The sequence below is a fragment of the Setaria italica genome, chromosome VII (genome assembly GCF_000263155.2).
Source record: "Setaria italica strain Yugu1 chromosome VII, Setaria_italica_v2.0, whole genome shotgun sequence".
Classification (NCBI taxonomy): Eukaryota; Viridiplantae; Streptophyta; class Magnoliopsida; order Poales; family Poaceae; genus Setaria; species Setaria italica.
Window position 1 is genome coordinate 15444730 of NC_028456.1, and position 18246 is coordinate 15462975.

General features: G+C 44.1%; 1 protein-coding gene across 1 annotated transcript; it reads left to right on the top strand.

Annotated features, from left to right (window-relative positions):
* The first annotated feature begins 7565 nt into the window (after positions 1-7565).
* On the top strand, positions 7566-13158 carry LOC101762633 (sister chromatid cohesion protein SCC4). The gene is made up of 10 exons (XM_004975247.3): positions 7566-8411; positions 8506-8974; positions 9762-9800; positions 10751-10872; positions 11179-11325; positions 11413-11502; positions 11604-11728; positions 11950-12155; positions 12334-12458; positions 12673-13158. Exons 1-10 carry the CDS (start codon positions 7713-7715, stop codon positions 12862-12864), a joined length of 2214 nt encoding a protein of 737 aa, XP_004975304.1. The 5' UTR covers positions 7566-7712; the 3' UTR covers positions 12865-13158.
* Positions 13159-18246: the final 5088 nt, after the last annotated feature.

Sequence of the window (18246 nt, forward strand, 5' to 3'; positions counted from 1 at the left end):
TTGGAAACCAGTGCTTGTTTAATATAGCTGCTAACTTAGAATGGTAAATGACTTTAGAACTGGAAGCTAAAATATTGAAAGTAAGGATCTACTATAGTCGCTTTTGGCAAAACAAACCCCTCAGCCAAAGAGCCTTGCATGTCTAGAAGTTGGTGGATTAGAACTGCCCGTCGGTTAAGTCTTGTTGAGCATAGTTGCTCAACCTTGCTTGTGGCACATCTTTCAGGTGAAGTTGGAGCCCCTGAGTTTTCTGCTTGTGGCATTTGGCCTCCCCAGCTTCCTCCTGGGTGGACGGTCGAGTGAGATCCCTCCTCGGATGGCGAGGGCAGGGATCAATGATGTCATGGCTGGCCTCTTCATGACGTCCGACTTCGGCGCTAGATTCGTTTGTTCTTTTCCGCTGCTTGAGAGCTCTGAAAACTTTGTTTGAATTTCAAGACTGTTGTTGTAACAAATTAATGTACTTGTTTAATTGGATGATCTATTGTATTCTCTGGAACCACTCACCTCGTGTGAGCTCTGCTTTCTCGGTCCTGTGTAGTGGTTCATCGGAGGAAATCCGATGGACTGCCGAGTTAACTTGATTAAAGCATATGATCACATGTCAGGTGACATAATTGTGCTTTAGCTAAGTTAATTTGGGCAGTTCCGCCACAGCACCAAGAGCCTCATTTGACCCCATAGCATACTTACCTGTTGCCTAACCATTACTGAAGATGATCATCATCTCCTAGTAGTGCAAAATTGACTTGTTCAGGTACTTAGCATCCTTGGGGTGTGCCTGCCATTATACCAACTTGAAGTTAGAAATCATAATTGAAAATCATGGAAAATATCATGTGCAATAGCATGAACAAAGTAAATGATCATTGAACAAATCTTGATGTGGCCATTGTAGTGCTTCTCCTGAAGTATAATCATGAAACTATCCTCATCAAACAAAGCTCCACTTAGCTCTCTTAGTTTGGAGATTCTAATCCACCTCTGCCTACATCTCCACTTAAGTGCTGCTACACAATTATTATTGTCGAGTGTTACTGGGAGGAGGGAGGGTTTCTGTGGTGGAACCGCCCAAATTAACCTGACTAAAATGCACTTAAGTCGCTTGATACGCGATCATGCACTTTAAGCAAGTCAACTTGGTCGATCGTCGAATTTCATCCGATAAACCACTTACACAGGATCGAGAAGCATTGCTCACACGAATTTGAGTAGCATAGAGATTACAACATTCCCATCACTTTAACATAGTTCAACAACTTATTACATCAGAGTTTTCGAAATTCAAACAAGTTTGCAAGGTTCAACCAGACGAAGTAAAACAAGCAAAAGCTAAACGTCGATACACGATATCATGACGAAGCCAATCATGACATCAATGATCCCTGCCCTCGCTGTCCGAGGAGGGATCCCACTGGACTGTCTAGCCTAGAGGGAGCTAGGTAGGCCAAGTGGTGCCATCAACCATACTATTGACATCACCTGAAAAGTTAAGCCATAACAAGGCTGAGCAACTAATACTCAGCAAGACTGACCCGACAGGTGATAGGCACGGTCACCAACTCCTAGACATGCAAGGCTTTTTGGCTCGAGGTTTGTTTTGCCAAAAGCGATTAAATTTGGTCCTTACTTTCAATATTTTAGCGCAAATTCTAAGTTCATTAACCAGTCTAGATTAGCAACTTTATACTAAGCAAGCATAGTTTCCAAACAATTAAAGAAAAAGCATCAAGATTAATATCCTCATGTTTCATCCTTACTCAGTGCAGAATAGCGATCAAGTAGTCCCAAACTATGAGAGGCAAACGAATCGATTCGAATTTATTAACCATGCATGGCGAACCTAATCTCACGACATCCGCACACCACGAAGGGTCACTTCATTTGTCAGCCGTCCCCATCAATCCCTTGGGCACGTGTCAGAGCCAACTTCCTTTGGCATGCAATGCTCCACAATCCCGGCCTCTGCCGTACTATGACCACACTTGCACCCACATGATGCACCATGGGAATGACGTTCCAAGGACAGCCGGAGGGTATGCCACACCCTAGTTCAATCAGGTACTAGGCTTCCCTATCCCATACTAGGTATGAGATTAGTACTTTCAAACACTTGATCATGAACGCCGACACGTTTCGACCTTAGTCCATTTTCATTTAGACAGATGGGGCAAACCACCAAGTATCGAACATAAGCCCGGCCCCATCCATCGTCCTTATAGTTGCAACATAAATAAACAAACAACTCCTATAACTCGCGAGTGACAGGCAATCACTCGACTTTTACCGAGTCCTATTTAGCATTGCATCTACGCGACTTATCATGCTAGTATTCAGATCAAAAGGGTACTAAGTTCATGCATCTAAGGTGTCATTCAACTCCTATAAATGTAAATGCACAATCATAAGCATCAACATATTGCATAACTTTAAAATAAGGAAGCATGCACCGGGGCTTGCCTTTAGGAAAAGTTAGTGGTTCCTCGAGGTCTTGATCTAGCTCGGGCTCGACCTCCAAGTGATGAAGCTCTGCAGCAGGTTCTTCTTCCGGCGAAGGGTGGAGGTCGTAGGTCCCGTCGGCAAGATTAGCTTCTACACGTCATGCACATGTAGGAGTTTAGTTTTATTCACGCTTCTACACGAATGAGGCAAGGCATGACTTATTGGTAGAAAGAAAGTTGCATATAGGCCACATTCACCTAAACAAGGTTTTAACTTTCTTTAACTTCATAAAGGAAGGTGAGGTCAGTTTAAACTTGCGGTTGACTTTGATGGTGATTGTGTACACATTTAGATTCTTACAACTTAGAGTTGCACAAAGAGAGAGGGAGGTCGTGTTTGGGGTGGTTCAAGTGCATTAGGAGAGTTATTCACTTCTGAATATTTTTTTTACCTCTTCAAAAATTACTTATTTAGCTTATTAGGATTTATGCTTCTTTTGATTCCTTTAAGTCGATTATTTAGCCAAAAATGGTTTCACAAACAAACAGCAGCCAAAGGCACTGAGAAAATTACAGCACCTCACTTAAGTCATTAATAAGTTACTGTAAAATTTTGGAAGCCATTGGATTACCACAAAAAGAATTAGACGCATATCATCATTAAAGGTAGCATGTTCTTAACTATTTCTATCTCCAAACCTACATTGATTCTGGGGGTGAAATGTTACCAGTAGGTTGAAGGTGTGTTATAGAGGGTTTGGTGAATTTTTCATGATTTTTGGAGAACGACAACTGTTTCCCCAATTTATCTCCTATTTAAAATGCTTAATAAGGAAGGTTGGTTGCTTTCTAATTCTGACCACAACTTATATTTTTCCTGTAAACTACCTCTCAAAACTGAGCTACTCCAAGTGGTTTCATATTTTTCTCAGCTCTGGATAAAAACTTATACAAAAAGGAAGATTTAATCCTAAATTTCAAATATAAGGTTAAAACAGTAGCTTTAAGTTGTACTCCAGGGCCCTAAATATTTTTCTGAGCTTCTACTCATAGAAGCATTCACCACAGAGTTGGATTTACCTATTTAGCATTTTTCTTCTATTTACTATGATTTAAAAGGCCTACACAAGGAATAAAACCATAAGATATTATTTACAATAGTAGCAAGAGAAAACTTATTTTTTTAAGAAACTAGACAGAACAAGGATTCCAACAAAAATGATTTGGTATTTTTCTGATTTTTCTACGATTTACTGGGTATTTTCAAAGTTTAAACCCTTTTCTTCTGATTTTAAACTAAAAACCGTGGCAAACTTGCACTCTACCCCCTACATCTACGGTTTAATCGTGTAGGGATCCCTGAGTTTTGCGCCTAAGCCCCTAGAAAGATTGGGGAAGACGCAATGTCGTCCCTGGGGGTGCGCACGGCGGCGGCGGCGAAATCCCCAGCGATTCGCCGGCGGAGATCGGGCAACAAGTTGCCGGAGAGACACAGGGGCTCACCTGAGCTCAAGTTGGCGGAGTTGGGGCGACGGAGATGGCCAACAAGGGTCGGAACACAGCGGCGGCAACTGGGCTTGGCGGGTGGCGGCGTGGGCGGCGTTCCGGCACACCAGCGGCGTTGGGAAGGCAACGAGCGGCTCGGGGATGTGCGCGGAGGGTTGGCGAAGCGGGCGGAGAAGTCGTCGGAGCGCGGGGTGGTGTGGAGATGGGAGCTCCACGAGAGCCTTAGCGGCGGCGCAGAGGAAAAGCAGGGGTGCGGCGCGCGGGAGGTGGCAAAGGGTGGCGCTGACGACGAGCTCGGCCCTTTTATAGGGTAGAGGTGGAGCAGAGGGTCGAGGCGTGGCTCCGGACTCGGGAGGATAAGACCAGGGAGAGCAAGTGCATGGGCAAAGCCGCCATTGGCCCTGGGAAGCGGAGCTCTGGGCGCAATCTCGCCGTGGTTGGCCACGGGCGATGCGTGGCGTGTGCATCCGGTCTGTCGGGCGGGTGAGGCGGAGCACCAAGGCTCTGGTTGGGTGAGCGGGTGAAAGTGTGGGACGACGGCGGCGTGGCGGCTTTTTCGACGAGCGGGCAAAGCTCCAGTTGGCGGGCGTGGATGCGCGGCAGGGGCGAAGGATGTGCTCGGCCGGTGATAGGGCAGCGGGAAGCTTCGTTGGGTCTTGTCACAGCGCTGGTTGGGCGTCGAGGCTCCCGCCCTGTCGCTCCCCAGCCGGGGATAGGGCGCCGGCGAGCTGCTGGTGGACGGCAGCCATGCGGCGGGCGGCGCGCGAGCGAACATGCCCCGGGCGCGCTGGCGTCGAGGCAGCGTCGGGCAGCAAACCGGACTGGCTTTGGGGACCCTCCACTCGAGATTTTCAAACTAAACGTTCGAATACCCCTAAAGCAACTTGTAGTACTATGGTCGTAGTTCAAACTTTATTAAAAGTATTTGCATAGATTTTGAAAGGATTTGGAGATAACTCGAGCCAAAGTTTGCCAAAAACCAGCGTTTTCAAACTTAGGCATTTCAGCCGAGTTGGCGAAATTTCAGAAGTTTGGCTGTCTTTGACTCGACTTTAGGGCAGCTTCTGAGTTGAATTAGATCAAGGTGTTATTGAAGAAGTTGCTCTTCGGTTTTAGGACTTCAACTTCTATTAAGGTCTTTTCTTGAGTTTAGTGCAAAAATTTGGAGGAACACCCTCACCAAGAGGCGCACTCTGGATGGTTTCCAGACTTAGAGCTGGAACGCCCAAAGGGCCGAGTTGACTGTTTTACCCGACTTTGACAAAGATTTTGAGCAGGTTCAGTTACGATTTGGACCTGGGTTAGTGTAACAAAGTTGGAACACACTCAAGGGACTGAAACTTTTATTAAAGGTCTGACTTGAGGTTAGATATAAAGTTGTGAGATAACAGGTTGCAAAGTTGAAGAAAAACTTGAATTCCAGGACTTAGGTTGTTTATAGGGTTTTATTATACTCCCGTTTTGATTCCTGTTTTTGACCTTCTCCCACTCTGAATTAGCCGAAGTGTCTTTAACAAAAGTTGTTTGAAATTAAAAGTGTACAACTCTTATTTGGGAAAAATTTCAAGTTAATGTATAAAAACTCAAGTTTTATATTTAAATCCAAAAAGAGCTTTTTAGGGTCAAAAAGGACATTTCACCTCTTTTGCTTAGTGACTAATGACTTGTTTAGGTTTAATTCTACCTAATTAAGGCAGAGTTGTTACAGTTTCAGCTCCACTCCTCTCCCCCCGTCATCTTTTGGTCATCGCGGTCGCCCCTGGTCATCTTTAGGTTGTCGTGATGGCGGTCGCTGGCCTACGGATGTTCCCCATCATCGTCGCCATGGACTGCTCGTTGCCATCCCATCGATTTGGCTCTCATCCAGGCCTTGGTGGTCTGCTACATGGAGTTGGTTTTAGGGGCCTTAGTGAAAGTTTTGCCCGGCATCCACCAATGCCGACAACGGTTGCATTCTTTAACGTAGCTCACCTCGCTGGGGGCATTGTTGCGAACACCAAATCCATTTGGTTTTACCAGGTGAAATCTTGGTCTGCTCCTCCATGGACAGATGGACGATGGCGGCGTTGGCGTCACTTCCCCCTTGGAGACACCGTCTTGCATGACATTCTCGTTCTACCTCCGCTGGTTCAGGGTTGTTAGGCATTTAGTGATGTGCGTGTGTTCATGGTGTCCTTATCTCATACAGGTTTCAGTCATTTTAGGTCATGTTTAGTGTGGTGGTGGTGCTGTGGCTTCCTTTTCTGTTGTTGTGTTTCTCTTCCTGTTCTTGTAATTCTACGCTTTGGGGTCTCTCCTAAAGTTGCATAGTTGTAACTCTCTTTTTCTTAATGAAAAACGTTCTATGCACGTCTTAAAAAAAATACTTGAGCAATGAAGAACCTCCCCACAATCAAAAATTTTTAACCATTAGATTGAATATGGACAGCCTAGATGAATTATTGCCTTCCTTTTATCCTCTTCCCCACGGCCTCTTCCTCTTCCCCAGGTGAGTCCCTACAGTACTCTTGCCCCAAGACCCTTGGCGCACTCGCCGCCCCCGCCGCCTCAGCCCGCCAATCGGGGGTTCCCCGCTGCCCGACTCTGGCGACGCTAGCACCGTCTCCGCTCCCCGGCCGTCTCGACCGCCACCACCATCGGCCGCAAGCCGTCATGTAGCTCCCTCTAGCCCTGGAGGACATAGGTAACCTCAACCCCTAATCCTAACCTTAAAGGCTCACCTTGCCAGAGGAGGAGGAGAAGCAGAGCTAGTGTCCGTTGATTTGTGAAGAAAATTTGAGTGTGATAGCTCCTCAAAACATTCAAATGTGATATAGCTTTTCCCTATATGTTTCATCCTTTTCCAAATGACTTGCAAAAATATTTTTGTTTCACTCACACTCCATGAGATGTTTTTTGTTCACACTGTGAGCTTTGGGTTTGGGCCGAATCCCAACTCTGAAGTCCCAACCTGCAGACCCTTCTTTCCCCATTCGGGCCTTGTTTAGTTGGCCAATTTGGGAGGTGCCAAATTACTGTTATAGCACTGTAGCACACTGTAGCGTTTCGTTTGTATTTGTGAATTATTGTCCAAATATTGACTAATTAGGCTCAAAAGATTCGTCTCGCAAAGTACAACAAAACTGTGCAATTACTTTTTAATTTCATCTACATTTAGTACTCCATGCATGTACCGCAAGTTTGATGTGACGGGGAATCTTCTTTTTGCATAGTGTCAAAGTTGGAAGTTGGGAGTAACTAAGGCCTTGTTTAGTTGGGGAATTTGGGAGGTGCCAAATTACTGTTACAGCACTGTAGCACACTGTAGCGTTTCGTTTGTATTTGTGAATTATTGTCCAAATATTGACTAATTAGGCTCAAAAGATTCGTCTCGCAAAGTACAACAAAACTGTGCAATTAGTTTTTAATTTCATCTACATTTAGTACTCCATGCATGTACCGCAAGTTTGATGTGATGGAGAATCTTCTTTTTGCATAGTGTCAAAGTTGGGAGTTGGGAGTAACTAAACATGGCCTAAACATGGCCTCGATTCGAGGAGCGGCGACCGAACCGAACACAAACCCGCAGCACCCGGCACGACCCCACGTTGACGCCGGCGCCGTCCGCACCCGCTTCTCCTCCCCCCACTTCCTTCTTCCTCCTTCCACTGCAAGCTCCCGCCTCCCACCCCCAATTCCCCACACCCCCGTCCCCATGCCGGCCGCCGCGCTCTAGTCGCCGCTCGCGCTCGCCCGCCCCCTCCTTCCCCCGGGTCCACCGCAGCCATGTCGTTCGCCGCCGCGTCCGCGTCGTCGGCGTGCGCGGACGGGCTCCTCGCGCTGGCCGACGAGGCGGAGCGCCGTCGCGACTTCCCTGCCGCGGCGTCCTGCCTCGAGTCCGCTCTCCGCCCGCCCCACGCCGCCGCGCTCCTCCCACTCGCCGAGGCCCGCGCGCGGCTCCGCCTCGCGTCACTCCTCCTCGCCCCGCGCGGCTCCTCCCGCGCCCCGCGCGCCGGCGGCGGCCCCGCCGCCGCCAAGGCGCACCTCGAGCGCGCGCTGCTCATCCTCTCCCCGCTCCCCTCCGCGCCGCCGCGCCTTAAGCTGCTCGCCCACTCCCACCTCGCGGGGGCCTACGCCGTCCTCGGGGCCGTCCCGTCGCAGAAGCACGTGCTCCACCGCGCCCTGGGCCTCCTCGCCTCCGTCTCCGCTTCCGGCCTTCTCCAGCGCGGGCCAGCGCTGCTGTGGAACTGCAATTTCCAGGCGCAGCTCGCGTCCGCTCTCACAGTCGACGGGGACCCCACGTCGGCGCTCTCCGCCCTGTCCACGGGGGCAGCCGCCGCCGCCGAGCTCGGGAATCCGCAGCTCGAGCTCTTCTTCGCCGCTTCCTCGATCCACGTCCACCTCCTCTGCTGGGAGGACAGCGCCGCGGTTGAGAACTCCGTCAATCGCGCCACGCAGCTATGGGACGCCCTCCCCGCCGAGCAGGTACCTGCAGATTTGGGTTCCTCATAGTGCTGTAAACAGAGGCAATGAGTTGTGATCTAACATCTATCTGTACCTGTTGCTGATTTGGGCGCAGAAGGAGCACTGGGTTGGGCTTTTCTTCTACATTGAGCTGCTGCGGACCTTCTACCTGCTCAGGATCTGCGACTACAAGGCTGCCTCACAGCGTGTAGAGCTCTTGGACACAGCTGCGAAGAGCGAGATGCAGAGAGGCCGACGCATTAAGGAGCTTGCTAATGACCTCAGAGCAGTGGAGAGGACGCTGGGGCAGCCTGGTTTGAAGGAGCGGGAGAGGTCGGCGCTGTCACACAAGCAGAGGCAGCTCAAGACGCAGCTGCGGGTGTTGTGCGGTTACGACAAATTGAGTGATGTGTTGGATTATGGGGATAAGTTGCTTTTGGCACCACCACCGATGCATGGAGAGTGGCTCCCTCGGGCCGCGGTGTTTGTGCTTGTAGATCTCATGGTCGTTATGGTGGGTCGTCCTAAAGGGATATTTAAGGAGTGTGGCAAGAGAATAGATTCAGGCCTCCGGCTCATCCATGGTATGCGCGGCTGAATTCAATCCTTATTGACAGGTTTAGAAACTTTATTTTTTTTATCGGTTTAGCCACTTCTCGTGTTATATAATTCTAGATGTGGCAAAATTGACTATGACGGCTACTGGATTATAGACATACTTCGAAGCGTGTGCAGCTTGAGAGGTTCTGGTTCCTCTGCTTTTTAGGGAGGTGCCAACTAATCCTCCATGCATTTAGAAGAGGGCTAGATTGGTATTTTCTTGCATATCTTAAATAATGGTGAATTATTAGATACTAATATAGTTATAAAACTTACTTTTCAAGAGTGCGCTTGGCACTGTACAGATTTCCCCATTACTTATTCCTGCTTTGCCCTTGCATACCAGTTAAAACTTTCCCCACTTCCGCAATCCTTCTTTAATTAAAAGGAAAAAAAGAATCCTTTGATCATTCCAGCTGAATATGTAATGTGACCATTTTACAGTTCTATCTTAAGCATCGTTGCTTGCACACGTGGTGTTCCATTTAGTTCTCTTTTTAGCCCTTTGCTGTCTATTTGAGTGTGTTTAGGTTCCCTATACAAATATAATATAAAGGCCAAAAAATTGCCAGGACCAAATGTTAGACCTGAATGATCATCGAAATGAAATAAATCAATATGTACGGAGTCTAGCAGAATTGACTTTTTAATGGTTCTTGTAAAAATTAGATATTAGACATAATTTTTCTGGTGCATGTAAAACTGAAAATCAAAATCTCCCCTCTTCCTTTTTTGTACTTTATTTATGTATTTGCATATTGTTTTCCACAGATGAACTTGGGAAGCTTGGCATTGTGGATGGTGTGAGAGGTAATTACTTTCGATTAAGAACTTTACCCTTTTTAGTGTTGCAGCCATATTTCCATATTTTTGAGATCACTGTCCACTATTTGCACCCTCTCAATAATAGAGCAAAATTCTAACGCTACCTTTAGTGTCCTGCATTTATGACACTTGTAATTTTAGGTGCTGAGTATGATTGCTAGTATTTGTTTCAGCCCTTTCTCATCCATATGGTCATCTTTCTATTTTCTTCCACAACTCGTATACATCTGGTGCCCAAAAATTGCAAGATTTTTAGGCGTTCAATGTGAACGTGCCGCCAGCCAGGCTTAGGGGTTCGGGGGCGGGGGAGGCTTGATTTGGAGTGGTTGGGGGTGGGGAAGGCTTGATTTGGAGTGGTTCACGCGATAGGGGAGTGGAAGAGGGCCCAGCGTCGGGGATGACGCCAGGGGGGGGGGGGGGGGGGGGGGGTTGGCATGGCCTTGTCGTGAACACAGGCAGAGGAAACCTGGAGGTTAAAGAAAAGGTGTGACCATGAGATGTCCAACAGTCTATACTATCGCCTGACAGAAATGAAAAATACAGGTGCCTCTGCGCCTGCAATTTTAGTGTGTCCCATTTTCTTCATTCTTTATTTACCTATTGTATTCAGTGGTGGTTGATCTCTGTTCCAGCCGATCAGCTCAAACATAATAGAAAACAAACAACTTTTAAATGAAAGGGTGGATTATGTCCTAATGGATGTTTTTCATTTGGGACCTTGTACTGCTAGGTAATTTGGTTAATGGCTTATTGCAATTATTCCACCTATGGTTGTCTTTTATATACCCTATAGAAGAAACAAATCTTACCAATTTTAGGTCTAGCTTGTGACCTTGTGTTCTATTTCCCCTCCTTTCATCTTATTTGATTTGTCTTCACCTGACTTTTGTGTAATCACTAATCCATTTTCATTTTTCAACTGACATGCTATGCAGAGGTGAATTTGGAACACTCAACAATATGGACAGCTGGGCTGTACTTGATGCTTTTACTTCAATTTCTGGAAAACAAAGTTGCTGTGGAACTGACAAGATCAGAATTTGTTGAAGCCCAAGAGGTAAACACACAAGTAGATCATGTTTAACTAGCATGCTATCCTTCTGTTTGTATGTTTAACTATTAGATCGTTAGATTTCATTTTAAACACACTAGTATTGTGCCTTTTAAAAATGCTTGTCCATTTATTATGAGCACATCTTGGTGCCAGTTAGTTTACTGCAGATATATCACATGATAGGTTTCCCTAATTCATATAGTATGTAGATTATGGCTTCGATGTCATCAGATTTTGTCACAGTTGATCTAGTGATGTCCTGGTTCTTAGCTATAGCTTACCCATTTTATTTTAATCACCTTTCTGTAGGCTTTGGCACAGATGAAAAGTTGGTTTAGTCGTTTCCCAACAATCCTTCAAGGATGTGAAAGCACAATTGAAATGTTAAGGGGACAATATGCACATTCTGTTGGTTGCTTTAATGAGGCTGCTTTCCACTTCCTTGAAGCAATGAAGGTATTTTCAGCATCTTCTATAAGTCCTTTCCAAGCTTGCTATAATAGGTCAAGTCTGTTAATGTTAGTTTGCTTCTAATGATCTCAGCTGACAGAGAGCAAATCAATGCAATCGATGTGCCAAGTGTATGCAGCAGTTTCATACATTTGTAAGGGTGACGCAGAATCGTCTTCACAGGTATGGTAGAACTTGATAGCATATCACGTTTTTGTAACTGTCTTCTGCTGTTTCAAGCTAGCTGACTTGGCTGCATATTGCTTGGCATTTTTGTTCCTTAGGCACTAGAATTGGTTGGTCCTGCTTATAGAACAATGGACTCTTTTGTTGGTGTGCGAGAGAAGACTTGTATTATTTTTGTTTATGGACTTCTACTTATGAGACAGCATAATCCGCAAGAAGCACGGTAAGTGTAATGACTCAGTAACTACGGAACAAGAGAACACTAAATGGTTCCGCATGTTGTGTGATAGGATTATAGGGTGACATACATGATGTGTTAGCTGTGGTCTGCGTTATATGTTTCCAATGTCTTGTCACAGCACTTTTGTTCACCTTCTGAGCACATTGTTAGTATGTTTGCAAATTCGTTTCTATATCAATATTTAATGCTTATATGTAATTCAGGAATCGCCTTGCAAGTGGTTTGAGAATAGCACACCAACAGTTGGGTAACATCCAATTGGTTTCTCAGTACCTAACAATGCTGGGCACATTAGCGCTTCAGCTACATGATGCAGGACAGGCTAGAGAGATCCTCAAGTCATCGTTGACCTTAGCTAAGACGCTATTTGACATTCCAACACAAATCTGGATCTTGTCAGTATTTACAGGTAAGCCATATAGGTGTACTTGTAACTTTTATATTTCATAGGCTGGTCATTTAATCTTGTCTTATGAAAATTGAGGTTGATGTAAACTATTGTCTTATTGAACAACCTTGTTATTAAATTGCGTCATATGCATGCTTTGAAAGTAGAGGTTGATGGAAAACTTATTTTCTGATTTCAGAGTTATATCGTGAGTTGGAAGAGAGATCAAATGAAATGGAGAACTCTGAGTATGAGAGGAAGAAAGAAGATGATCTGGAGAGAAGGCTTTCTGAAGCTTATTCTCATGCTTTTCACCAGGAGCTGGTATGTTAACAGTAGTCGAGATTTGAAGTTAAGCTAATTGCATACTTGCATCCACTTACACATGAGCCTTCTAACACAAGCATAGCCAGGAAAATGCCAGCTAACCTAGGTAGTTTTTGAGCCACCACTGTGATCTATGGCACGCATTCACACCCAGTGCCCATCAAATTGCACAAAGCATGTGCATCAGTGCATAACCGGAGGTCCCTTTCAGGTGGAGCAATCAAGAATCCAGATTCAGCCGCTACATGACATGTCGAGGATGCAGTCGGAGATGGCTGGCCCAACCGCGAACGATGACCTCGACATTCCGGAATCTGTGGGGCTTTCTGCTCCTCAGCCTTCCGTCAAAAGGCTTGTGGAGCAAGGCTCAGCGAGGCGCAATACAAGGCGGCGGCAGTCATGATGAAGCTTGACCTGACGCCCCAGGCTGCTGATGCCCCTCAGAACGGGACGCTGTAATAGTATCGTGCTAGGCCTTGTCAGATAGGTGTAGCGGCTGACATGTAAATTGATGTGGTTCTAGGTTATGATTTATTGTGTTAATTATTTGTATCTTTTATAAACATTATAGGTTTATACTGTAAACAGAGATAAATTGGGGGAGACGTTGAGTTGCAGTGTAGAGTTTTAACATCCTAGTAGGTTTTAAGTGAAACAGTTTTGGCGCCAACGCCGGTATCTAGCTCTTCATGATGCCCATGCATATCTCGATCTCCCTGAAGATGCTGCACGGTCAAGGATGTGTGCAGTTTGATTGGGATGCTGCTGCTCCCAGTGCTCGGAAACGATAGATGGCGGCGTTAGATGAAGGCAACATGTGGAGCTTGGGCTATTTGCTTTTATTTTTAGCATCATAGGTTCATAGCCAGTTATTAGCCAAGAAAAAGGCAGGATGAACATCAACTCGGTAGGAAATCTTGAGATTTTTTTTTGGAAAAGAGGGGGTTTGCACCCTGCTGGTTATATGTTAAAAAGAAACAGTTACAGAGTGTCAATTTACAGAACAGCAAAGAAAGGAAAAAGTTACAGGTCTTCTAGCCATTGAATAATGGAAGGGAAATATTTCTTTTTCGCTCAATCGATAACCATAGCGAATTCTTGCTTGAAGAAGTCTTTAGTTGAAGCCAAATCAATATGTTGCTGCCAGAAGATATAACCATTGCGTGTTTGCCAAATACTCCACGCCATTAACATAATAATTTCCATAAAGAAAGGCCTCTGAATATTCTGCTTGAGGCTACCAAGAACTTCAAAAGGCGTCAGTAACCGAGGGATATGCAAGTGTAGGGTTTGCCAACACTCCAGGGAAAATGGGCATTGGAGGAAAAGATGTTCTACTGTTTCATCATCTGTAGAGTCACATAGGACACGTAAGTAATCATCAAGATGCATTGTTTTCTTCAATAAACCTCTTGCGTTTAGTCTATCTTTGATTAGGAGACAAAAGAAAACCTTGTGCTTCATTTGACAAGAACTTTTTCATATCCACTTGTGAGAATGATGGACATCTCTATGTCCTTTGATTATTCTATAGGCTCTCTGGGCACTATAGATGGATGATCCCCAAATATAAGTCCAAGCGTATGCAGATATATTTGAATTGATTTGTTGCAGATTGGGGAGAAGCATCTGATACTGTTGGTGAGCTTGAACTGAGAGGGGCAGATGAAAAAGATTGTGTGATTGATCAGTTGTGGCAGCCATGAACAGAAATATGTTTTTGTTTTTTTTTTTGCATAAGAATAAAGCTTAGGGTATTGGAGATTTAGAACTGTAGGTCCCCAAAGATCATTCCAAAGGAGTGTAATCTTACCATTGCCTGGTTGAACAGCTGCTCTACCCTTGAACTGGTTGAGTAATTTGAGAATATCCCTCCATCAAAAATAACTTTTTTTACTGTCCCTGGCAACCTGCTTCTTCATAAATGGCAGGTTGGCATGATTGTAAAATTTATGAAGATTTTTTAGGATCAGAGCATCATTGTGGGCTCACATATCATGCTGCTTTTGTGGGTTTTCTGTTATTGATGTCACAGTTTCTCCAAAGACAGTGTTTCCTATTTGTCCAATTGCTTAATAATTGTTGCATGCAATTTCATAGTGCACATCATGAAAGTTGGTAGAGTAGAGAAGATTGAGTTTACTAGGGTGAGTTTTACCTCCATGACAGAGCAAATTAGAGGTTATGAGAAGCCTGTTCTCACATTTTTTGACAAGAGGCATGAAGTCCTGCACAGAAGTCTTCGTTAAGCCCAGAGGGAGTCCAAGATATGTGAAGGGTAGAGAACCAGTGGCACATCCCAGAACTGCTGATAATTTTGTTATTTTTAGTTCAGAAACATTTATGGGCACCATAACAGACTTGACAACATTCACCATAAGGCCAGATGAGGTTGCAAAAAGCATCCAACAGATTCTTGAGGATATTTAGCTGAGATTGACAGGCTTCCATAATTATTAATGTATCATCAGCATATTGAACAATGGAAAAATTTGAAGTTGCATTGTTGGGCAGAGGAAGACTGAACAGTCCTTGATCTTTAGCTTGATTTATGATGGTTTCTAAGAAATCAGCAGCTAGGAAAAAGAGGAGTGGAGAAAGGGGATCACCTTGTCTAACTCTTATTTTATAGTGAAAAACCTTGCTAGGGACATGTTGACGCTTGTTATTAGCACACTTTTACCCTTGTTTATCTTCAATAATGATATAAATTTAATACCTAAACTATTGATCACACTTATTAAATCGGTCATTTTCACATATGCAATATATTTTGGATGATATTTTATTTTCGCAGAAAATTGGACTTAATGGAGCATATTTGGATAAAGCCCTGAACGAGCAATGAAACAGACAAAGATGAAGACTAATGGGCTAAGAAAGAGCCTAGGCTGATCGGCCTATAGAGGCCTAGGCCGATCCGCCTAGGGTCCTCTGGCCCCCTCTCATGCTCATTTTTGGCAAGCACTCATCCAAGATGACTTAAGAGCTAAGTTTGCAAGGATATGGCAAGATAGTTTCGGGATCAAAGAGGATCAAGCAAAGATTTAAAAAGTTATCAAAGATCTCATCCAGAAGCTATTGACATGCCAGGCCCACATGCAAGTGAAAAGAAGACTCCAGAATTCCTTAGAAAACTTGGGAACAAAGCAGGACGCGAGAGGGTATTGACGCTCATTATTGATACACTTTAAGTGCTATTTAAGTGTATACTAACCTGCCACTTGGCACCTTAAATAACTCCATTTTCGCAGATGCATTGTATTTTGGAGAGTATTACATTTTGCAGAAAATTGTACCAAAAAGCATATTTTTGGATAAAGTTTTGAACAAACAACGTACCTGTCAAAGGTGAAGGCCATCGGGCTCAGAAAGAGCCCAGGCCGGTTGGTCTAGTGAAGCCCAAGCCGATCGGCCATGTGTCTTCTGGCCTCCTCTGATATGAACCCGCTAGGGTTTGTTCCGGATCTTTCAATGCGAGGGTATGGGATAACTTGATTGGTGGATGGAGATGACGTTCACGGCCCGACTATAGCCTTCCAAGGATACTGCGCCTTAGCAACTGATACACCACCTCCAATGGCTGCCACGATCTTGTGGAGCGAGTCACCCGACTACTAGGGCACTCGTCCTGCAAGCAATCGAAGAACTAGCAAGAACAACTATAACAAATACTGAATTTACTAGATGAAGGTGAAGGTTTCAAACTCAATCTCAATAATGGTGGGGTTCTGAACACAAGAAGACGGATCCAGCATGCGCGCTTACAAGCAAGTAGCATAAGCTAAACTTAATCTAAATAAAACCCGAGTGTTCCTGGTGGCAGCTGTAGGATATAAGAATGTGGGAGGACGACCACAAGGGTGTTGGGGTCGTGCTCCAACCTAGGACGTGTCCCTAATGGACCCAATTTGATACACGGCCCATTGGGCCAAAATAATGCGATGCTTCACCTTGGACAGATAAACCTCTATATTTGATTATTGCGGCCGCCTTAGAATAGATATGGATATGAGTCTAGATCTACATGAAAATCAACTTCATAAGGATTCGAATAAGTACTTAAATGCATAAAACGGAGTCCAGATGAGGTCATGGCGACCGTCGCAAGTTGGCACAATGCTGCAATCCAAATCCAGCCCCAAAACGTGTTGGATTTGATCTTTTTCTTTCCTTAGGCCAAAAGTGACGTGGTGGCCTTGTGGAGGATGTTGGGAATACTTAGACTTGGCCCCCAATAAACTTCTTTGATCCTCCATGTCTTCCATATATGTTTTAAACTCTTTTTGATCCACGTATGTATTTCTGAAAATGAGAATGAACACACATCATGGTGCAGCATCAATTCATCAAATGTATCAAATACAATCATGATAAAGAATCATTTCACCTGTGAATCAAAAGTTGCAAATGTGGTTGTATCCGAGCAGGTGATGTCATCATCATTCTCCCCTTCTTGGCTGCGAGTCGTCCTCGACTTGCTCCAATGGCATTCAAAGGTGCTTGCTTTGATGTTGGAACACGGAGCAACGGCTATGCTGCACGACCACAACCAAGAATGCTTTCCTTCTTCGGACTTACCCTGTTGCATAAGGTAAATACTAGGAAAACTTTGCAAGACATTATTAGTGTTAGTGAAGCCCCTATTTGATCATGGTATTGCAACCCAAAAGGATATTTCAGATTAGAGAAAATATAAACTTTATGCACCAAATATTTTCCTTTATTATCATATTTGCCAATTACACAAAGCGAACAATGATTAAAACTTGGAAAATTAAAATCAAATTTAAGTTTCTCTTTTAGTCAATCTAGATTACATAGAATATTAAATTCAATATAACCCAAAGTATTTAAAGAGGACAACAAATTCAGTTCATCTTATGCACAAGTAATAGGATGAAAGGCTTATCTACAGCACATTTGTATGGTTCCAAACTAAAAGTATAACACCTATTCGCCATTTGTGGCATAGCGGTAAAATAATCATCAACACAGAAGTCCTCTTTATCATGAGGAACAACAAGTAATTTATTTTGTGATAAAGGAAAATTAGCAGTGGGTTCCACTATTTGTTGCTCTTCATTAGCATGCAGAGTGGAAAAATTTTGGACATTATATGTCACATCATTTTTGCAAGTATTCACAGATAAAAGAATCTCCTTTTCGGCATTGAGAGCAAAATAAAACAATTGACCAATATGGCGATATGATTTGCTAATTAACAAGGTTCGAATTTCAGAATTGAGCCCTCTCATGAACCTACTCATAACATCTTCCATGCACTCATCCAAGCCACTAAACATGAAATAAATTTTAAAATCATGGTAGTATTGTTTCACAATCCTACTACCTTGCTTTAAGTTGTCTAATTTTGCAAGCAAATAATCAACATAATATGTAGGAATAAATGCATCTCTAAAAAGAAATTTGAAGTCTTCCTAAGATTCTGGAACTTTGTGGTGCCTACAAATGTGTTTTCATTCTAGCAAAGTATATTCAGCCAAAACATTAGAGGCAATATAAATCTTTTTTTTCTCGGACAGGTCATGCTCATCAAATTCATTATCTACTTTTAGTTCCCAATCAATGTAAGCTTTAGGATCAAACTTACCATCATATAATGACAATTGTTGAATGATATCCTAAATATGAGGGCCTTGTTTCAACAGATAAAAAATCTCCTTATCACCTGCCATGATTAGTAGAAAATAAGAAACACAAAAATAATATGTATCCTCTTGTCAATTACTAGGATGTGTCGGTTGTGATTCTCTCAAACTCA